The 24353-nt window shown below is 38.3% G+C and overlaps 1 protein-coding gene across 1 annotated transcript; it reads right to left on the reverse strand.

Moving 5' to 3' along the window:
- Window positions 1–2971: 2971 nt before the first annotated feature.
- rybpb (RING1 and YY1 binding protein b) lies at window positions 2972–23904 on the reverse strand. The gene is made up of 5 exons (XM_039664789.2): window positions 23701–23904; window positions 22956–23081; window positions 6104–6382; window positions 5930–6025; window positions 2972–3369 (listed from the first exon to the last, which is right to left on the reverse strand). The coding sequence occupies exons 1-5, from the start codon at window positions 23724–23726 to the stop codon at window positions 3120–3122; spliced, it is 777 nt and encodes a 258-aa protein (XP_039520723.2). The 5' UTR covers window positions 23727–23904; the 3' UTR covers window positions 2972–3119.
- Between the last annotated feature and the right edge of the window lie 449 nt (window positions 23905–24353).

Here is a 24353-nt window from a genome sequence, read left to right on the forward strand (position 1 = left end):
AAAGCTATTAAAGGTTATCGGGCAGAATAGTATCGAAGCTCTACAGCATTTGGACACTTCTGCTGCATTAAATGTCATTGCATTAGATAAAATATGAAACCAAATAACATTTGTTTTAATGAAATATAAGAGGAGGATATGATCAATTAAATAGAAAACAACCTTGAGATCAAGTGTATAATCGCATTTTGGGGTCACTGTATTTGAGTTAAGTAAAATTGTATGAAAAAGACCAAAAAAAACCCATCACATTAGATAAATTTAACATTTTATTTGTGGAAAAAACACAAGCAAAATGCATCAATGGACATTTCTACTGGAAGTATGGGAAATGATAAAGAAGCCTCTAAAAGCAAAGTCGTGCACATGCCAGAAGTCTGTCGAATGTTAGCATTGTATCAGCTATAGACAAGGAGCAGTGATCAATTCAAATAATTAAGAGAAAGGGCAGTAAAATGTACATTTACAATTCAAACAATGAGCTCAATACAAAATTTACAAATAACAGCAACTAAGAAGAACAAAACCAAAAGGAAAAAAAAAAAAATTACAATAACAAAATGAAAAATTATTATGCAAAAGAAAACTGTAGAAAGCATATATATATATATTTTTTTACAAGATATTGAAAAATTAAAGGAGCCAGGACTATACAGGTACACTGAAATTTCACCAGATTAACGCTATAGCATATGTAAACAAGCATTCTAGATTTGGGTTTCTGACCAAAAAAAAAAAAAAAGCTAAAAAAAAAAAGTGTAACCATCTTTACACAGTAAATTAAGGTTACTGGTCGTACACAAGAACAGAACTGCTTGCGCGTAAAAAAAAAAAACAAAAACGTTTAGCTCCATTGCTATTCATAGCCTATTATATTGGCTTTTGCACCATTTTGAGTTATACATAAGCAATTTAAAATCAGCAATTGTTTTTTTCTCTTCAAATTTGAATAAATTAACATACAATTCATTGTTTGTTCTTTTTTTCCTATACAATTTTACAAAATTCAGGTAATCGTTTCTGACAGCGGATAAGGCAAGTGAAAAAATGGCTATATTCATACATATTACGAAATGTTTTTTTTTTAAGCTATACATTGCAAATTCAATAACTTTGCAGGGGTTAAAATGTAGTAAAATCTCAACAATCTGAACAATGCAGAATAATTAAAGCCCCAGTGATTTGTGATGTCAAACATCCCATTCTGGTTATTACTTTGCATACTTTGAGTAAAAGAAAAGATTTTAGGAATAGTGTCCATCTTGAATTGCACCGATCTAAATGGGTAACAAAACAAAATCTGAAATGCTTTGTATTCAACAATCAATACCGGTTTGGTTGGTTAACTTCACAAACACAGAAGACACATGTTTACCCTCTCAAAACAAGCCTTCATTTATACAAGATGCTTATTAGTCTGTCTACCTCTGCTAATGAAGGTTGTTCACAGAAGCAGTTTCCCATTCAAAGCACCAAAGTGTCCATTTATCTCTTCATTTCAAAACATACAAAAGATTAAAAGAACAATTCAAAGAGGGAAAAACAGCTCGATGGGGATTCACTGTAATAATTCTATGCCATAGCAGAATTAACACGCAGTAAAACGACAGAAGTCAGTGTTGTCTTTACAGATTTGACTTGAATGTCTATAAATTTACAAGTATACAAATATTCTGCATATATCAAGAGGACAAGAATTACACATTTGAAATGGATTATATTAGATTTTATTAAAATGTTATATATCACACATATGGTAATTACATTTTGAATTATTCATTTGCCTAGCATGTCATCAATATCAAATTCCTTTGGTCCTTCAATAAATAAAACTCATATCATATACACATACTTTGTACAAGTTTACAGTTCAAAGGGACGATTTGCTGACTTTTAGATTTGTGGGAAACGCCAGCTAGACAGCTCGAGTATTTTGAGTCAATGGGGATCGGTAATGTTGAGAGAAATCATGCTTGCGTCAATTTTTCATGACACCCAAATAAACTAATTTTTTAAAATGTTGGTACTGAATGCTTGTGAGAGTTCCCATGAATTCAACGACAGTTTGAAGCTCATGTTCAGCATGTCTCGGTGGGACTGTTTGAGTAAAATAAGTTTCTGAAAATAATGGGGTGAAGTCACACGTTTGCCTTCAGATTAAAACGAGGCTGAGTACAGCCCTAACATTAAAATGAGTTTCTTTCAAATCAAAAAGAACTAGAAATCGCAAAATAAGTCCTTCAGACCTTTTAGTGTTTTTACAATACATCATATTATGTAGACCATGAAGAACACCAAAAGCTGTCAAATAAAACGTTTCAAATACATTTGCAAAACCAGACGTTAAGCCAAGTGAGCGTTAAGAAAGCTCAGTTCCGAATGTTCAAATACAAAGCTGACATCATGCTCACAATGTCTCCTTGCAGTTTTTGAATCCCAGCTGTCTTCTCCATAACAAAGCGGATGCAAAACACCATCCGTTTAGTTCATTGATGAAACCAAATCTAGGGAATCCCAGTGCACAAGTGTTCAAACCAGTCTCGCAAAATGGAAAAAAAAAAAAAAAATCCCAAAACAAAGCAACAGAAGAATTCAGCCTGACACCAGGCCACAAGCATTTCCATTGTTTTCAAGAGCAGAGGGATCTGTTTCTATGGTGTGAACGTCAGTCTGAGGACTGAAACCATTTCACAGTGTATCTAGCACCATTGCGGGAAGTTTCTCAGGAATCTCCGGCAAGATTGTTTCAACAGCTACTTTAGCTGTGTGAAACTGAAGAGAAAACAAATCTCTTGAAGTAGAGAGATGCAACATAATAAATAAGAGCAATAATGGTCCAGAAAAAAAGTCGATTCAGCTGCACATCCACGTACAAATATAAAACAATACATACAAGAGTGGGATGTCTCCAGAAAGGCAAAGGAGGTACAGGTCGCCCAACGACCCAATACCATGGGTCCAGTTTGCACCATTCACACAAATGTATGCGAGTGTGTGTGGGTGAGAGGACCATAAATCCCCCTTTCAGAGATGGAAATGAATATGAGTTGGCTCAGGGCAAGGTGAGGGGAAAATGGAGGCAAAGTACATCCCTGCGGTCTCGACAGCGTCCGTGGCGCTCAGAATGACTCATCGTGCCCGACCGAGAGGTCTCCCTTTGGGGTCGAAGCACGGGATGAGCCCTTGTCCATGCTCTCGGAGCCGGAGCTCTGGTGCTGCTGTTCAGAGCCGGCGCTGGAGGTGACTGTGGAGGACGAGGTGGAGGAGGTGCGGGTCTTCTCCTTAAAGTCTGTTATGATCACTGTGACGTTCCCCACAGTGATGGCCAGCTGCTGGGCTGTGCTCCTGTCAATGTTCTTCAGCTTGGGTCTGCGGATGTGGAGATAGGGAGAAATATTCAGGGGGGTAGTGTCACAAAGAACACAATTTAGAGATCACCTTTGGAAAGTAAAGATGGTGAAGTAACATGCACTTGGCACCTGTAAAGTCATGGGTTCATTTTTTTAAATGAAGATAAAATCATGTTTTCATGCTTGCACTTTGCGATTTACAAAACCAAGGTCACCTTTTTAAAGTAGGTAATGCAGTTTTTTTAATATATATTTATAGACTTTAAATGTTGGCAATACAATACTATTTAAATGTTTGTGGTCATTCAAAAATAGTGATACTGCATTTTTGTTTTGTCGGAAAATGTATTTTCTTCAGCAAGGACGCATTAAACTGATCAGAAGTGACTTTATATTATAAAAAAAAAAATCTTTGGAATATATTCATGGATCATGGTTACCAAAAAAAAAAAAAAAAATGAAGCAGCACAACTGTTTACATAGATAAATATAAGAAAGGCTTTTTGAACAACAAGTTATCATGAAGTAATGGCTGCTTAAAATTCAGCTTTCTAATTGCAGGAATAAATACAATTTTTAAACAAATTATTTTAAAATTTAAATTATATTATATTTTAAATAAATTCAATTATTACATAAAAAAAATAAAAATAATATATGATATTAAAAATACATTAAATCAGTGAAGAAAATGGTGAAAAAAAAAAAAAAAAAAGTACAGATTCCCTCTGGGCCCAGCCATAACAAATAATTAGTATTTTAAGGTAAAAAAAGGGGGAAAGTCCTCCTTTTATTTTTAATTAAATGCAGAAAAGGATGGTCGTTTCATGAAAACCACGTCTAGAGGTCAAACACTTGTCCACAGTAAAAAACACGCAGACAGCCAAACAGCTTTTAATGCAAAAGACTCACTAGCGCTAACATGTAGAAGTAAAACCCCCTAAACACTGCTTGGTATGCAGAAAGGTAAGGTCAAAAGATGATTGTGAGAGAAAATAAGACCAGGTTCACATTTCCTAAACATTTGTTTGCTCTAGATCAGCAAAATTAACACCGACCAGCAGACATTTCAAAAGTTAAACATCACCAAAACTGACATGTACACAAAAAGTCAAACAAAATCTTTCAAAAAATGGAGACATATTTCCAGGGTTGTGTGCATAGCAAAAGCACAAAGCTAAATCTCATTGATTGGTATTAGCCTCAGTTGTTAGTATGCCTCCAAGACAATGTGACACAATGAGCTCTGCTGGCAGAAGCAGACAGAAACAGAATGGTGGGACGGCAGCCAAAAGGGCGTGTGTGGGAGTAAAACTGTGCTGCTCATTTGAGATCAGCCCACGACTTGCTCATTCAGAGAGAAAGGGATTGAGACAGACACATAGAGAGAGAGAGAGAGAGAGGCAGAGGCATTTGTCATGAATCAGAGCAGTTTCTACAGTGATTTTCGTCACTGCTGACTGCCAGCTTTGTTCACTGTCAGAGTGACTTACAACACATTCTCAAGTCAGATCAGTTTTTATTATTACACTACCATTATTTGGGCTTTTAAATAGCAGCATTAAGCATGTTTATGAAATCATATGGCTGTGTCTAGAGCTAATAGAAGTGTCTTCTCCTTTCCAGGCTATGAGAGCATTACTGAGGGGCAGTTTATTTATATATTTTTCAATTTATTTTAAACATTACTTTCAAAATTGCTGTAAAATATGGCCAAATTCTGACAGTAACATACTGTTAGGGTTTTCCATTAAAACGGTAATATGCTGTATAAAACAATGCATTCATACGTGTGAAATATTCTTCACAGTAAGCAACTGCTGTTAATTTACAGCTCATTTTTAACATTAATCTACTGTATTTATGTGTTACGGCTATGAACTGTAGTCCAATGCATTGTGGGCTCATGCATTTGTGAAGTATTAACATAGGCGCTGAACGGGTGTTTCACAGGATTACAAGTCCTCCTATCTGTGATGGCGGCGAAAACTAAATGAAGCAGAAAAGAAGGGGTGCATTGAAACGGACTGCAGCGATGAGCGTGTTTCTTTACAACTGGACCGGTGGCACTAAAGTACGAAAAGTAGTCTATGTGTTAAAGTTGATAGATAGAGTATCTAGTAAACAGTAGGAGTGTGTAAAAAAAGTACTGGCATTTTGTTTTATTGGTAGACAAGTACAATAGGCAGAAGTCTTGCTATGATAGTTGGTGTTTAGAAGCAACACTGGTTACATCACTTGCCCATTACTTTTGCTGTTGAGTAATAGGTTAATGAACTCATCATTCAAGCAACCCGCCCCCAAATTGGCACCAATTTGAAAGCTAAACTAAAATGCGCATGGCCGCACGCGTCAACGGACGCAGAGCAAGCAGAACAGAGTAAAATGTAAAAAAGTGCATTCATAATGGTGCAGAGCAGACTAAGTGTTTTTCCATAGGAATGAAATGAAAACGGTCGCTTTGCTCCGCACCATTATGAATGCCTGTGCGGTAGGCAGACTGACTGCCTGACTTAAAAAAAAAAGAAAAAGAAAAGAAAAAAAAGAATAAATGAATACAAAAATAAAAGGTTAGATACCTGGAGATGTGAGAGTTCTTAATTTTGGTTGTGGATTTTCCGGACTGAATGCTGTTTCGCTCACTGGGTGGGCTTTGATGGCTGTCTGACTTGGGTCTGTAAAGAGAAATTCTTTTGATTACAAATGCCATAAAGCACAGAAGTTTCTCAAATTCTTATTGGTGAATAACGGACTTGTTCTTTTTGTTGTTGGGTTTCTTGGTGATGGCTGGGCTAATTTCTTTCTCTCGGTCCTTCTTCTCTTTCTCAGGTTGATCCTTCTCGCATTTGTCCTTGTCCTTGTCCGTGTCCGTGCGTTCAATGTCGGGTGGATTTCTGTCGGGACGCTCCCCCTCGGCGCGATCTTTCTCAGGCCTCTCAGGCTTTTCCTTCTTCTCTTTCTTTGGGGGAGGAGGGGTGGCATACTGCTGGGCCACCTGCTGTGCCACCAGCTGGGAGTTTATCCGAGGTTTCCTGTGGGGCCAAAAAGAGTTGATATCATCAGAGTGGCACAAACCAATACGAGTAAACTCTTCACTCATCTGGTGAGCCTTTAGGTTACCAACAAGTACAAGTTCAATGTCTAAAATCAGAAGTAATCAGAAGTAGTCAGTTTCCTAATATAATGTCCTTTTCAAATGAATGTTCTTGGTTCAACACAAACTCAAACATCTCTGCATTTGATTTCCACAGAAAATAACCTTGTCTTGTCCCTCAGGTTTAGGTGGAAAAACCCACTGCATTTACTGAGATGCAGTTGCAACAAAAATTTGAGATGAAACTCATTTAACCAGAATTTAGGTTAAAATACATCCTTTTCCAAAAGTAGCAACATATATACATATATCATGGCTCGACATTAACACTTGTCCGCTTCTCTGGGACAAGTGGATTTTTTGAAGGGCAAAAGTAAAAGAGAATTTTACTTTCCTGACCGGAAAAGTAGCCTGATTATACAACGTATACATTTTTTGGTGAAAGTTTTGGTGATACTCTAGTCAACAATAAATGACTAGGGTATCACCAACATATAAGCAGGAAAGAGGCCGCACTATCCATAAACTGTTTATTTTGCATCTTTTTTAAGCCTGCTCCTATCTCCATTCATTCATAGGGTATCACCAAAACATGAGAATGATTCTGGTAATGACATTTCTTGTAAATTGCGATTGATAGTGGATAATAATTGTAGGCTATTACTGACAGTAACAAGGTTGCGGTGTTGAGGCTCAAGGAGAAATGGAAACACAAAGAAACTCAAGTTAACATATTGCCGATAAAAATTCTAAATGTGGAGTTTTTACATTTAACATATGATTCAGTTAAGCAACCTTGCGTAACGAGTGTTGTTTTCCTGAACACCATAACGATTGAAAATGTGACAATTTCAAACAACAGTTTAAGAAACAGTTAAAATTAAGTCACTTACATTTTAGACACAATATTGGCTATCTTTGCTCTGTTTTTTAGCAGCGAAAATAGTTCTTAACATAGATCACAAAAGAATGTGCATCTCACAGCAACACTCAACCATGTTTTCATTACTGAATGATTCAGTGTTTTGAATGAATCGGTTGAGTCAAATATTCAATGATCCATTAATAAACAAATGCCTCATTCTTGAATGAATCAGTCATTTGAATGAATGACTCATTGACTCGCTCATTAAGACGGTCGCCTCCCGCCACCTACTGTTTAAAATGATCATTCTTTCCAACATTTCTTAGCTGTATCAAAAATATTTAAAACAATCTCATAACATTATTTAATGCAGTTGTTTTTTTTCAGTGTAAATTATTTAATTTGATCAGCCCAGTAGGGTAACAGCCCTATAGTGTCTTATTTATTCTAACTAAATTTATAGATCCAATTTAGGAATTTGAAATGAAAGATGAAGAATACATTTAATAAGATTAGGGAGGGAAATGCCCTGTAAATGTCATTTAAATAAGCTGATTGAACAGAACACTGATGAGAATATTGCTTGAGAATAAATTACATAAAGAATAAACTTTCTTTTCGGACAAGCAACATTTTTACATGCAAAGTAAGACATTAAGAATTTATTTGTTGTAATTTTGATGACTATGGCTTACACCTTTGAAAAAATTCAAATTTTTCAAAACATTTTCTTTTCAAAATATTCTAATTTTGAATTTGGGGTTTTCAAAATCTGTAAACCATAATCATCTCACTTTGCATGTAATGAGTCAATATAATATATTAGTTTCACATTTAAAGTTAAACTTACTGAAATAAATGATTTTATAATGAGATATATAAACAATACCAAATCATTTTTAATAATCGTTTAATTGTTATTGTATATAATAATGGAAGAATTTAAATATTGCATACAACTATGAACATTCTAAGTTTTGTTTCATTTATATTTATTAAAAAGGCTCTTTGGAGCAAACATACAGAATTAAGTTAATAACATTTGACCGGAAATTCATTGTATGTACAGCATCAAAAAGTCTCCTCTCCATCACGTCTGCATGTAATCCACCTCAGTCCGTGTACACAAAACCATTTTAAAGCACAGATTCTGGATTGTGATGAAGACTTTAACGCATACCTAGCGAGGTAATGCCCCCTGCAGGCATTTCAGTGACTAAAACCCTTTTGCTGGTCCCTGAATGTGATGACAGTCCATCGCCAGCTGTGTGGGTCTGCTGCTGAATGTGTAATCTCATTACTCTACTCCTTTAATAAATGACTGTGAGGATCATAGGGTGGGACATTTGCAGCATGTCATTGTCATAGGGATTAATCAGATTAGCTAGAAGGTTTAGCCCCATTTGTCACAAACCGGATAGAAAGCTGTTTTCAGTCTGGCTGTTCGCTGAAACAAACAAGATCCATTAAATCTTGGGGTATAGCCTACATATAAAAGTAGCACAGAAAGGGAAAAGAAAAGATTACTAAAAAATGATCTGGTCAAAAACATTATTAATATTATTCACTAAAGCAGAATATCTAGGCGCTCAAAAAAAAGTACCATAGGAGTGCCATAAAAATAGTCCATATGACCAAGTTATTTAGTGAAATCAGATATTTGTATCATTTCTTACTCTCAGATATCCATTGCGCTTGAATGTTCAAACACAAAACAGCAAGCCTGAAACTGCATAATATTCATCTGTTCTCATGTGCAGCATGAATATACTACGTTTAAAAATTACCAGGTAAGAAGTGATTTACACAACTGAGATTATGAATTTCTTTACTAAAGAATAGTATCTATGTGGGTGAGAAAACCTTTTTGCTTCTGTGCGCACACACATTCTGTAACGGTGGAAAGCTGGAGGCTCTCTCCTCGGCGCGGTGTTGAGTTAATTAAAAGCCGAGGGGCTGTGTCTGAGATCTGAGGCAGAGCGCCATGCAGCCCGAGCCAACTCACGTTCCTCAAGCATAATGGCCAACATCTGGCAGCAGCTGGGGGTAACAGAGGATTTCAACTGATCACGGGGCTGAAGCCCACAAGTGTTTTTTTTTTTTGCTTTGTCTAAACATTTAGACTCGGGAGTCCTCTTCACCTCAATATTTCAGATCAGTCGCAGTTGGGAATGTTTAGCTGTTTAGATGGCGGTTAGATTCTTAAAACTGAAAGATTAAGGCTAGACATACTCAATATATCCTCACGTAAATGCACAAACATGAAGGCTTAGCCAATGTATTGTACCGTTATGCTTAAAGTGTTCTCATGGAAGGTAAACCACAGAAAATAAACCTGAGAATACATTTGGAAAACTCGTAAAAACGAGACTGAATCATTGTGTTCACATATTTGTGTAGAGGACATTTATGACTGCAAGACATTGAACTGACTGCTATGACTGTTGTCGCAAAAGGTTATCAATAGCATCATGTCATGTTGTGCCTGGTTAGGAGTGTAAGAGGTCACAGAATAATAAACGAGGCAGAATGCAACTGAAGTACTGATAGAAGCAGCTATTGATCCCAAGACCCAATGGTGCTGTTGATGCCCTTCAACTCAAACCAACATGTAACCCTGGATAAAACTAACAGCTGTCTACTGGTGGTTTGAAGAAAACATGTGGCCCTTAGATAGTGATGGTTCTTTCACTCCCTATGACTGATGTGATACAGATGCCTTTTTCACAGAGACCAGCCAATGTGAAGCCAATCAATCCCTCATAATGGGGAATCATGTACAAGAGGCCAGCACAACTCCAATCAATACAACCTCTGTAAGGAATCTAGATGAGCTTTAGGGCCCGCTGGCAAATGATACTAAAGAGCATCTTTTAGACTAGAGCATGTGGGAATAGTATGCATCAGGTCTGTGCTGGTCAAGGGAAGAAAAAAAAGAAAGATCAGGAACTGACACACTGCTAAGGTGTGTCAGTTCCTGAATAACTAAGGAAAAGCAAACAATTTGAAAAGGTTTTTACATTTATGCTATAAAAGCTGTGGTGCGCGATATATCGGCCACCGATATAACATCGGCCGATATGGTAAATGTTTTACCTGGGTTGAACGATTAATTTCGCTCGAACCTTCTGAAACATCATAATTCATAAAGTTCGGGGTTTAACCGAATTAGGCATTATTTATGTCTTTTGGAATGCAGTTTGCTTATGTATTAAAAATATGAAAATCACAGAGAAGGCTGCTTTCATTTTAAAATACTTGCGCGCGCTTTGTGAAGAGCGCTCATGCATGCGGCTGTGAGCGACTCATTGGTTAAATGTACTTGCATCTCAAATCTGCAGATATAATATCAACATGGAGTCACAGTGCTGCACAAGAGCGCATTTAAAAGTTCACGGCACAAAGCGAAGAAATGTTGAGCGCACAAAACCTAGTGTATATCAGTCCAACAGTTTATTGATCATTTTGGTTACTCATAGTTTTAATACTTCATACTTGTGCTGTGTATGCTAACGGTAGAGTCGTTTAGAAACAGCAAACTCCAGCAAATTAAAGTCATTTATGCAAATCCATAGCCCATTTTCTACAGATCACGCATTATAACGTGAAAATATCATACTGGAGAGAGTATAACCGTGCACCCTGTCGTAACCGGACGAGGCGAGCTGTTTGAATGCTGAACGGAGAATGATTGACAGCTGCAGCGGAAGGAAGACGAGTTTACGTGAACTTTAACTTGATGTAAAGATACTTCTGTCCCTCACATTAAGCTATGGAATGGCTTCAGAATCAGATGACTTTAATATTGCAGGAAAACTTAATTAGTGCTTGTTTTGGTCCATGGGCAGTAGGTTTATAAACGGCAGTAGCTTTATCAGTAGCGTATCTCCCTCACTTGCCATGCTGATCAGCAACACACCAACACATGAAGAAATTGTGATGTCCAAAACAGATTAAGTTTTACATACTTGACAGTTGACTGGACAGCTACTCAGACGTGAAACCCATGTGGCACACATTGACAGATGGATACATCTTCTGATTTGAGATTAACCACGGTGTAAAAGTGTGCCAGACCATGGGGGGAGAACAGTATGTTTTTTTGTTTTGTTTTTACAGATAACCATTACATCTATATATGCATCCATTTGTTCAGTCTATCCACTTAGCACTGAGTAATTTGCTCTAATCCAGACTGGGGTTTTGTCAAAAGTGCACGATCCCCCACTTAACAGGTACTTGGCTTATTTTACCTCCTGAGGGGGAACCAGAAATCCCTTCCAACCTGAGGTCAGCCCGGGAGTCTAGCGGCAGACAGGCCTGTGATTGATTTGATTAACCTTCCCTTGGTGGATCTCCTGCCACGAGGGGAGATTTGTATCAGGGGCAGTTTAGAGAGACAGAAACAGGCTGAGAGTTTGAGCCATGAATCAGTGCCAGCTGTAACTCAGCCACGAGAGCTCACCGGCATGTCTCGCTGCTGTCAACACTCACTGAGCATGACAAAATCCACACAATGCATTATTTACTGATCGACACATGACCGCCTCATCACAACCTCACCCTGTTGACTGGGACTCGTGTAAGAACACAGGTGGCACCTCTCCGATGGGAAGAGAGAAATGGCATACAGTCTGAGATGGACACTAACCAAACTCACATTAGCAAACAGACGTTGGTTGCCAAGTCAAGGGAAACTTGACTGGAGTTGGATGAGAGAGGTTTATGCCGGATATGGATTAGTCGGGGCATATGCCACATTTAATTTCACTTGAATGAACAACGCTGTAAGGAGCAATTTACCGTTATATACTTTGGTGTCCACCATTCAGCGGACAAAACACAGAATACGTCTTTTCAAAACATTTCTTGTTGACTGCATCTCTCTCCCTCAGAACCTTATTTTCATTTGCATTAAATGAAACGTTGCCTACCTCTAACTAAGGTCCATTTCTTTATGCATGGAGTATCTGGATGACTTCCATTTGACACAATCTGCAGTACACAATATAGCACACTGTGTAGAACACTGTATCCTTGAGCTGTATGATTAATCAAAATTAAAGCGAAGTTGCGATTAGGCTTATTGTGATTATTAAATTGCACAATCTGCTATTTTTAATTTTTATTTAAATAAATAGCACTGCGTGTTAGTGATCAGTAGTAAATGCTGCTCCATCTATGAAAGCACTGTGAGTTTGAGTTGCTTATAATGTGCATTTGAAAAAGCAACACGCATCAAATATCTTCCCAAACTGTAATGCAAAGCGTTTATAAACCTGTTGTCCAACAAAAGACAAAATTTTATGTTTTCAAACTCACTTCATAACATCAGTCGAGTGTTTGAAATAACTTTCTTTTGTGAGCAGATGTGGCTTCTTATAGAATGAGGCAGACAATATATTTTATAGTATTCTATATATTGATAAAGGCTGTGTCAATTACAATTGCATTATAAATAGTAGGGCTGGGTAATAAATATCGATTTCTCGATATTAATCGATTATCATTTTTACGAACCGATATCGATTCTTAAATCCCAAGACTCGATTAGTTATCCTGTTTCATTTGAATGAATGGAACATTGTATCGCGGCTGCGCGCATCCGCAATAAATAAATAAATAAATAATAAAAAAAAAAAAAAAAATCACAATTATCTTTGTCCTTTGTTACTATTGATATGAAACAAAGTCTCAATTTTCAAATTGTGCCCATTTTCTTTAGAAATTCAAAAACATAAATAATGTTTTGGCGCTGTGGTGTGAGATCGCTCTGACGCAGCTCAAGAGAAGCAGCAGCAGCGCTGATCTCTCTTCCAGCTTAATAATACCAATCACAGTGTGAAATAAACATGAATGAGCATCTGAAAGCGAGTTAAAAGATAGAGTACAACTTCCGTATCGAAATCCGTATCATGTCACATTGATTCACTCAATCAGCGTTTCAACCGTGGAAAGACATCAGTTAAACAGCTTGTAATCAATGTCATATTTACCTCAGAAAACCCACAACACGTTAGTAAGCTAGAAAAAATAACTCTAGAGACGAGCATTTTGCTCTATATATATATATATATATATATATACACACACCATAGTATGCATTATAATCTTAATATTCTTCAATATTTAATGCATATTTGAATAAATCTGGCAAGTTTAAGACAGCCACCATGTAAATGTTTATATTTCATATAATCTTCTTATTATAAAAATAAATAAGTGTAATTTAAGTGTTTGTATAGCTACAAAACAGTTAATTATTACCTTCATATTAGGCTAATGAAGTACTAGACTCCCATAGTTTACAGCATTAGTTAAGAGATTTGATTTCCTTGAGAAAATTTGCCATTTATTGTAACTGATATCCAAAATAATCAATATCGAATCGAATTCGAATCGAATTGTGAAATTTGGGTCAATACCCAGCCCTAATAAATAGGCCTTTACTTTAAGATGAAAATACCAAAGAAGGCTTGAATAACTCAAATACACCATATTGCGGCAGTAGTGCGATTAGTGTCTTCAAGTTTAATCAGTCAGAGTTTCGATCATCTTTTTATTCAGCTACAGCGATATCATGATGCTTTTGACCACATTAGGGATTTCCTGTAACGTCAAGTTACATTACTTCTGTGAGGCATATATGGAGTTTCTGCACAAGGGAACCATTCAGCTTCCAGTATGAATGAAACAGATGTAAATAGCTCTCAGTAATGCACCAATCTCATTGCAAAGAAATCCAGTTGCAATCAAACCCTTTACCTAAGAAAATTACTTATATATATATATATATATATATATATATATATATATATAATATATATATATATATATTTATTTATTTATTTATAACTAAGGTTTTTTTAAAAGGTTTTCTTAACTTAAATCGTCTTGTCGGACCTGGCTATTCCCCTTTCTCAGTTGAATTCATATATTAATTGAATATTTCAATTAAATAAATTATTACTTTTTTTAATATACAACTGGTTATTTTTGTAAATGTAGAACTGTGTGAAAACAAGCCTTGGTCTGAAAAGCCCCACCCCATGGTGGCACGTGTCACTTTAAACTGATGCGCTGTAATTAATGACACCACACATGGAGACTCTTTGATTCCTAGAGAGGTTGGCATTTCGGTGAGGCTCCAGTCTAGGCTTCAGTTACACAAACGTTAGCGGGGCAGTAAATTATGGCTGAGTTAAATGAAACAGATTGCATGTAGAGGCAAGACAAAATGAGAGAACGCTCCAGTGAAGAGAGGCTACAAAAAGCAGTCAATTAACACAGCTCTCCAATTCAAGTGCAGCATAAGCAGGCAATCACGGTCATTGACTCTTGCATGCTATGGGGCCACAAAGTGCCCTGGAGAGAGGACAATCAGGTCAATGGGATCCATATCTGATACTTATGCATGGTATTGGACTACAAGGTGCTGTACCTTTATAGGCGCAGGCAGATTGAAATCTAAAAAGCAACCTGTTGTCATTTAAAGGATAAGACTCGTTAAACTTATGGATTTAATTAATCTCAGATGGAGCACTCTGAATGTAAAAAAGAAAAAGCAGTGCAAAAAAACTTTTTAGACATTTTCTGACAGCAACTGTGAGATTCACCACTAGATTTAAAATGTTCGCCTCTTACATCACGGCAAACGCGACAGTTATGTGCATGGCAGTTCGAGGAGCGCCTTGATCCTCTGGCGTAGCAGTATTAAGCGTTTGGCTGGTGGGGGATGATGAAGCTGCCATGTGTGTGCGCGTGTTGAACAAGCTCTGGGACGGGGCTCCCATAAGCCTTTCTACTAAGCGATTAGTGGCTTTGTGCCTGCTGTACAGAACGGAGATAGTGAAGGGAGCACCTAGAGAACAGGCCCTGGGTTCCTGTGCTGTCGCTCTCGACTGGGTGGAGGACATTAAACATTCATCTCCACCTTCTGGAGGGATTCTGCCCTCCTTCTTCCCAGAGGAAATTGCTCTCTGGCGAGAAGATCTCAGGTGTGGTGAAAAATCTTCTGCGCTCACAAGATGTGGATGTGAAATGCAATGTGAAAACAGGCCAGTTAGCAGATAACATAATAAAGTAAGTAAATAAATAAAATAATACACCACCAAATAGAAAAATGTTGATTGTCACGTCAGGAGCTCAGACTAAATATTACACTCTAAAAATTGCTGGGTTGTTTTTACCCAACTTTGGGTCAAATATAGACAAGCCCAACCACTGGGTTAAATTTTCTGAATACATTTTTAACCCAACATTTGGGTTTGTCCATATTTGACCCAAAGTTGGGTTAAAACAACCCAGCAATTTTTAGAGTGTACATGTTTAGTTTCTAATTTCATAAAATAACAATTTCTGACTAAATGCCAAAAAATTGCTAAAAAATTACAAACAATAAAAGAACAAATGATATAAAAATACAAAAAAGAGACTGTGCAAGTAGTACCAGTTTTTTTCCTCACACAACACGATTTGTTCTTTGAGTGGCATAAAATAAAAATGACCTGTATTTTGTATTTGGAAATCAGGCACAGACTCTGTGTGGGCCTGTCTAAAACTAACAAAAAAGCAAACATGAACATCTCTTTCTCTTTTTGATCCATCCAAGAGAAGCTTCCCGTGTTGTTTGACCTTTCACCAAAGGAAACCACACAATTCCTCTCATCACTCAGATTGCAAACCAGGTGTAGAGTTTGTGTGTAACCCACATAGTGATCCATCTATCAGCAGAGGCTTGTCATGTTTCTTTTGTTCATATGATTCTTTTTCAGACTCACTCAACCTTGTGTCATGCCGTTGCCTCTGACCTGTATAATTAAAGGTCACTTTTCAAATTAGTATGAAGGAGCTAAAGGCTGTGCAATATACACCCTATTCAACAACAATTTACTGAATATTTATGTCTAGACTGGCCTGCTCTGCTAAACTAATAAGTAGAAATGCAACAAAGAAGCACTTTTTGTTAAACGCTCAAATAGGAAACCATGTCTTGTCGCTGAACTGCTCCTTTGTGATTCACTTTTGCACAGAGAGAAAAGTTTCAGTACTCCCACACAACCAAAATATCTGGAGACTGTGGGCCTGCAAAATATTAAACACTAAAGTCACTGTATTAAATATAAAAGCAACTGGCATTGAAAAAAATTGGAAGCCAAATCTGCAAGTAAAACATTTCATAAAGTAAAAAATGATTAAAACAATAGACCCCTTTTCAGTTGGTAAACACAGTGACGTTTGTGGGCGGAGCTTCGGTGGAGGCAGAACGATCCCTCTGGCCGCTTCACTAACGCAAGTTAGCAAGTATTGCTAGCTTGTTTTTTAACAATGACTGGAGAAAATCCGATTGTATCTTAATGTGCAAGGTCATTTAGTGTCCAGGACCGCGATTGTTATTTCCAAAAGTTATTTTTAATGGACGGAACCAGATTGGGAGACCCGTAGCCGCCTACACGCTCACTCAATGCATGGACGATCTGACGGGACTAACGTTACGTTACCTCGGTTGGGTGGCCTGACTTCTACACCTACCTTATAGAGAAACCGATCGTAAAGACAAACTGAGGGCTTATAAATCTTAAGACGCCTATATGGTCCTGTACAAGACTTGTGTGTACGGCAGTTCTGCCGAGCCAGCGCCGAGATGACGACAATGTAAAAAGTGACATTACGGTGCGATTTTAAAGATGTGAATATTTTCTAGAAATAAAAATTCCAAATACAGCATATTCATTTTTTTATCAATTCTTGCACCAAACAACACAACAAGATGACATTTAATAATAGTAACAATAATTTAAGCTCCTTATTATGTAGCCGAATCTGTGCTGGTTTGTATTGGCCGCCACCAGTTTTCACTTTGTTTTGCCTCCAGCTAGCGCCGTGACGTAACTGTGACGTCAGCGCAAAAGGGGTCTATAGAAGACTGTTTTTGGAGACAGGTTGTCAAATACATTTTTTTTACATTTTCAAATCAAGCATTTATTTTCAGATGTTGCTTGATTTTATATTTTGTATGTAACTTGTAAGGGTCTAAATACTTCTAGAGGCCATGTGACAGTTTTCAAACAGACTGCCGTTGTAAAATAAAACCTTCATATGAAGAGTTCACAGAAACGATATTTCCCTCGCCATCACTTTCATGCATTATCTGCAAATCCATGCCTTTACTGCTTTGAAGAATTTAATGTCATAGAAAAACACATCAGCAAGCAATAAAGTAGGCTGACTAATCCTCTTAGCGCTAACATCTACATACAGGCAGAGCTGCAGATTGTAATAGCTTTATATTTCCTCCGGCAAAAAAAAAACATTTTCCAGCTCCAATCAAGACCACCTGTCAGTCAATCTACCAGTCAGTCTGCCTTACCATCTTCATCAGCGCTCTGCTCCGCAGACTACAGCGAGGTGGTACAACCGCTTCAGTTCCTACTCAGTTAGCTGATTAAGTGTGGTCACAGAACGTCACTGACTGTGTTACGTGAGATACGCATGAGTCAGGCGAACGGCAGCCTCCTCTGCTCCACTGACTGAACGACATGCGGAGGAGAGCGGGAGTTGAAGGAGGGTGAGCCCAGTGCTTCCCAGCGCTGGGTAATGATGTGCTCCATTCTGCCTTCCCTCTGAGAGCCTCTTGGCTGAGTGAGCACATCCCAACAGAGCCGTCCATCAAACTCAGCATGCAGTGGCCCACAACCCCCCTCCTCACAGCGCACACACGTACAACACGCACACTCGCTCTCTTGCTTTCATTCACTCTCTCTCCATTCTTTCTTTTGGGGCCTTTTTTATCTCCTCCCAAGTGCCTTGTCATCTGTCTCCCTTCAGAATCACATGGCCAGCAATTTCTCTGTTGCTAAATCACTTTCAAGCCTATTTGAGCCCACACACACACACACACACACTTGGTTCAAACTCAATAATAAGCATCAATCGGTACCCACCAGGGTAGAGAGGTCCAAAAGTCTATAATCTGAAAATATGGGATTCAACATCCTATTTTAACAAATAATACGAAAGGTATAGGAGTTTGAAAAGTATAAAACATATTAGTTATAATATGTAAAACAAAAAGGAAAATTGATCATCAGGTTCTATGCCAACTTGTTAAATGCAAGTAAAAGCAAATTCATAAACATGCATTTTTTCACTTAGACTATTATGCTGATGATACATTGTTAAAATATATTAGAAACAAAACATTTTCACTAGTGGTCTCAGACTTTTGTATATAGGCTAATACAATTTAAAGACAGCAAATGAGATGTATGTAAAATGTACTTAACAATATTGTCGTTGGATTTACACAAGCAGAATATTATGCTGATAATATTAATAAAAACTTAAATGAAGAAAATTTAAATGAAAAATAATGAATTTTAAAAAATCATGCATTTACAATAGAACCATTTTCTCTGTTTGTCTCAGACTTTTGGACCCCACTATATATATATATATATATATATATATGGATAGCAAATAAGATGCAGTCTTCATAAAAGTGAAAAAAAAAGTATTGAACACTAAACTACTTTACAATAACATGTTTATTACATGTGCCAATCCCAATGGCCATGTTTGATGAATCAATCCGGCTGATATATTGGTCCATCACTACTCAACACATCTATTTGACCTCTACAAGACAAAATCTTACGCATTTCGGTCACTCATTTTTGCTCTAATGAAAAACAACTAGTGTGCTCATTCTCCTTAATGTCTGCAATCTTAGAAGTTTTAAACCCTCAATTAACACACTGGTATAGATTAAAAGCTTATGCCTGTGGTTTAGAGCAGGTCAAAATGCTGATAACTGTGGATAAGCAAGCGTGCGTCTAAGTGTGTTTGTAGAGGCATGGGGGAATTGACAGTGTTAGCAGTCAGATTATGTAATTTCATTATCCTCAACAATCTGCACTCAAGCAATGGCGAAGAAAATTACTGGATTGTAAATCTCTGCTCCATCAATTACACACACAGAATCTCTGCAATCCTTGTTGATTTCACAAATCAATAGTGTCAAGACAATATTGTGTTATTCCAAGCGGAACAAGACACTTAAAGCCTCAATTTCCCATGGAATCACAAAGATTGTATGAAATTCTTGCACCGTGACATACTTAATATTCCATCGGCTTGCTCTGTGTGTCTACCTGTGCATGACACACGAGAGAGAGACACTAAAACAGGCTGTTGAGAATGAGTGGGAATGCTGAAGACACCTCATCATTTCACTGAAATTTGATTCAACGACTCTCAAATCTTTTAAAGAGTTAGAGAACAGTTGGCAAATTCTATGGAAAAAATTTTTTTTTTTTTAAAATAAATACACCAGTAAAATGTCTGCTCTGATCAATCCAGTAAGAGGCTCTGCGGCACTGCAGTTTTCATTCAGTGTAAATAAAATAACATCGGAAAAAACTTCAACTATGTCAATCAGTGCATGTCTTGATTTCTGTGGATGGGCACAAGACTAATCAACTACTGATTGTGTGTAAAATAAATACATATATAGTGAGGAGTTAATAAAAACATTCCCTTTAAATATATTTATGCTGCCGCAAAAGCATAATAAAAAGCCATTTCTGCAAATTTGAAGCAAACATCTATATCTGTAATGTTTTGCACTGTATACTTTATCGATAAACATAATTTTGAATCAGTTGCTTTCATCAATTCTGACAGAGGAAGAAACAAAACTAACTTGGACACTTGTTTAAAGGATGAAAAACTTTGTCGGGGACCTGGCAGGGAGCTTCAGGGGAAGTAAAAGTACACCCGACATTGAAGATCAAGGTAACAAAGGCCAAATGGCACTTCCCCCTGATCCGGCACATCAATCAACTTAAGAAAACCCTAATGGATTCTTCCCTCTAACCTGTGGGTGAGTGATATGCATCTTGGAACATAGAAACCAGGGAATCTGATACTGAAACAAGGTGTCACATTCTTCACTCCTGTTCTCAGGAATCCAATCTAATATTAAAACATGATGCTTTAAGGTCTGCAAGGAATGCGGTGTGAGGAAATTTGATTTCGATGGGCTCAGAGGAAAGAAGATCGTTCTGAATTTTTTGTTCAGATTAGTAAGAATGGAAGATTAAGGCAACTTGAATCCAAAAGTGCTACATCACAAATAATATAGACCACACGTCCAATATATCACGCGACAAGCCCACAGTGATTCAGGATAAATTTCTGCTGGGTTGACAGTAGCGTAACCCTAGATAACCTCTACTGCCATGGCAACACAAAGCGAACGAGTTTATGAAGTGTGCAGCTGCTGTGTGTGAAAAACACAACGAGAGACATGCCCTCCAGCAAAGATGTCATCAAATCATACAATCCTGCAAGTTGTGGATACATGAGCATGAAAGCCATACATATAATTCATTCAACACTTCATTAGCACACTGTCGAGCGTCAAATTGCCCAGTCTATAAGTGAACATCCAAACCTTTATGAGGTCTGTTAGTGATTCAATTGAGCAAAATAGAATCAGTTATGCTCAATTAACATTTATCCCAAAAAATTACCTTTAATTATTATCCTAGAAGTCTACCGACACCATGCACACACTCCTGCAGCCAAGTTCGCGGCATGCTGTGTGCAAGTAATCAATCTGCCTTGTGCTCAGGAATCAGATAGACTTCGAAGCAACCATCCCGACACTAAATGGATATCTTTACATGACGAAAAACAAGCAAACACGCATTGCTAATCTACATCTTTGCGCAGGGGGCTGCTGCATTCTTTGAACTCCAAAGACCAACAAAGATAAAATAATTGGTGAGTGGAATGTGTTATCACACCACAAAGACCCATTCACTGAGGGAAACAGAGATAAAAGGTGCTGAGATGGGAGCCTAAACTGCTACACCCTTGTAAGAGAGCGCATCATTTCTCTGCGAGCACTCCGCGCTCCCCCCGCGCACCACTGGAATACATCAAACGTGGACAAGATGGCTAATTAGTCCTCATTACAAAGGGAGCCAGGCTTCTTACATCAGCAAACAATCGCATCCATCAAAGCTTGACAGCGCAGATCAAACAGAGACAGAGCGGCTCTCATCAGCAATATCGTGCGATTTCTATTTAGCAGACTGATAGGAGCTGGGCTGCCACCAGAGAGAGTGAGACGAGGGCTTTCCGAAGCACATGGCATCATTTCCTGTCTTTACTATGAACGTAATGCGAACAGATCCATGAGCTAAGCTGGGTTTTCGAAGGGAATATTATAAATTGACTAATCGTTATTGACAAATACGCCGCTTTGGAGTGTCTGACTTCTCCTGACACCTCTTCTTTCCCCCAAATGTCAGAAAAGCACTGGGTGTAAAAGAGCAAATGAAAAGGTTAGAGCTCGGGGATTACTGCGTGCAGCCGCATATTACTCATAGCTGTAGACACCACATCAGTCAGCTGATGAGAAGTGTTGGCGGGTTCACACATCATAACAAACACAGCGCAGGCCAGACAGACGTAGAACATACGTAACTGAGGATACACAGCAACATACGCTTACAGGAATACAACCACGATGGCATTTCAGGCAAACCGAACACATTCATTTGTCGATTTAATCAGTGATTCTCAATCCGGGTTCTGAAGTATCCCTTATTTAACACCTAAATTATGATCAGCGTACTAGCCTGAAATATAGCATGCAAAAAGCAGTACATCAAATATATTGCATAGTCAAATAAGGCAGGCGAATAATAGATGGGCGTGCAGCATGTAGTCACTTTGACATCCTGAGGAGCTTAGAAGCCTCATGGTTAATTTTAAAACCACAGATAATTAGCAAATGTCACATCCAGACATCCTAAACTAAAGATAACACATAAGAGTGATCTCCAGGATAGCGAATGAGAACCACTGGAATAAATGACCTGTATGAATGGACAAGCACACCCAGACCTGCTAGTGACTGCTTCCAAATGAGCAGCATAGAAATTAAGTATTGAAATCATTCAATTAGTCAAATCAAAAAAACAACATTAACGTCTGCTTCTTCGCCTTAAGCTTTATTTCAAGTGTGCACCATGTTAGTCTAATTCTTAAATCAAGCAGACATTGTTACACTTGCATTCTCCTGAAGAATTTCTGACACCTGACTGACCTTTAAACTGTTGCAACCACTTTAATAAGATAGGAAAACCAGGATAATTTGTTTCCCGTTCTGGATCTGAACAGTAAATGCCTCTAAAACAGTTTCCCAGACATTAAATGCCTTAGATCAAACCCAACAAACGCCAGCCATGGATTTAAATTGGAAATCTGACTCGAGCCACACATCCAAACACTGCAATAGCAGGTATGCCTCTGCAAGCAAGCATGCATGACCATGGAGCTGCAGTGAAAGCATCTGCACGGAAATCCAATGCAATAAATTGTGTTCAAGCTAATGCAGGACAAAGAAAGTTTGCCTATCACTGCAGCGACTGCACGGGCTGGCTGCCACATTCCATTCTAGTGCCAGTCATCAGACTGAAGAAATTACATTTAACTTGCATGAGAGGACTGGTGTTTCAATGAATCTTAAAGAGCAAATCAACAAGTAAAGCATTACAATCAGCTGCATTAGTGAGGATGAGATGAGAATTGCAATGCTGCAAAAGTCCAGTGTAACGTTAAATGCCCATACCTGGTAGACGTGCCCTTCCGTACATCACAGATGCTGCATTTGAAGGCTTCGGCACTGTTTCTGAAAGTGCACACGCTACAGTCCCAAAATCCGTCGTCCGCTGTCGGTTTGGCTTGTCTTTTTGGCCTTAAATAACAAAAAGAAGACCAAATTAGAAAGGTCAACCTCCATGTTTGCCCCCTAACATCCTACACCCCTACTTTTACTGTCTCGAATTCGTTTAATGTAACCGAAGTGGCACAGAAAGTGACAGAAAATCCGACCCGTGACGCGCGAGGGCGGTTTATTAGAACCGGAAAATACTGGAAATACACGCTAACCAGCTAACTAGCCACGGTTATTCTCCACAGCTCCTAGTAACCGGGCTTAACACGTATAATACACTCTCTAGGTTGGTGTCCGCTGGCACGAACGCTAACATTAGCCAGCGAGCTAAAGATATCGCGTCGGTGAACGGCGTGAAATTGAATGTCAAAAACGGTCCATTTAACGTTGAACTTCGACCAAAAATCCCGTCCGAAGAGGCCAGGCGTATCCCGTAGGAAGAACAATCTCTTTGTCTGAGAGGCACTGAGAAGTGTTTAGAGTCCTATGAGAAGAAGAGAAAGCCGCCATAGCTGCGCTTGTTTCTGAGAGAAAGGAGAAACACTCCTCGAGAAAAGCATCCGAATGTCCACCGAGCGAAAAACAGCCGCGCGGTCACCATAATCGCCTCGGAAACTACCGACTGTTGACGCTTTCTTACCTGGTCGGGCTCTTTTTGTCGCCCATGGTGGAAAAACCGACTCTCAAAAGACCGAAAAGGGTTCCGTAATTAACAATAATTGTGCGTGAAGGTCCGTGTGAGCGCGTATGTGTGTGTATGGTGGATCCACACAGAGAGAAGCGCTTGCAGGCAGTCTTGCCTTCCCCCGACTGACTGACTGACTCTAGGCAGGGCGAAGAGACTGCGGACCCCGTGACTGCGCCGCCCAATCACCGCTGTCGTCGGTTTAAAACTCTTGCCAGAAATAATCGGCACGGATAGAATAATACTACTACACTCTCCGATTGCCAAACGTAATTAGACTGTGAGCCTGTCGATGTGAGAGAAAGCAGCAGTAAGACACCTACTCGATGACTTAATGACTCTGCTATACATCAACAGCAGCACTTGGGAGTGTGCGTTGAGTTGGGATATATGGGGAGAAAAGTCAAGTTCAACTTGGGACACCAATACAAGAGTTTACTTTGTGTTGTGGTTTAGCATCTCAAATCATATATAAAAGTAGGCTAATCCATGGAAATGCACGACTAAATGGCCACATAGTTTTAAGTCTTCAGTGTGCAACAAGTTTACCACTATATAGAAGCTGACATTTTTAAGGCTAATACCTATTGTATATTTTTAAGTGTCAG

The sequence above is a fragment of the Pimephales promelas genome, chromosome 8 (assembly GCF_988280905.1).
Source record: "Pimephales promelas chromosome 8, fPimPro1.hap1.1, whole genome shotgun sequence".
In the NCBI taxonomy this organism is placed as follows: domain Eukaryota; kingdom Metazoa; phylum Chordata; class Actinopteri; order Cypriniformes; family Leuciscidae; genus Pimephales; species Pimephales promelas.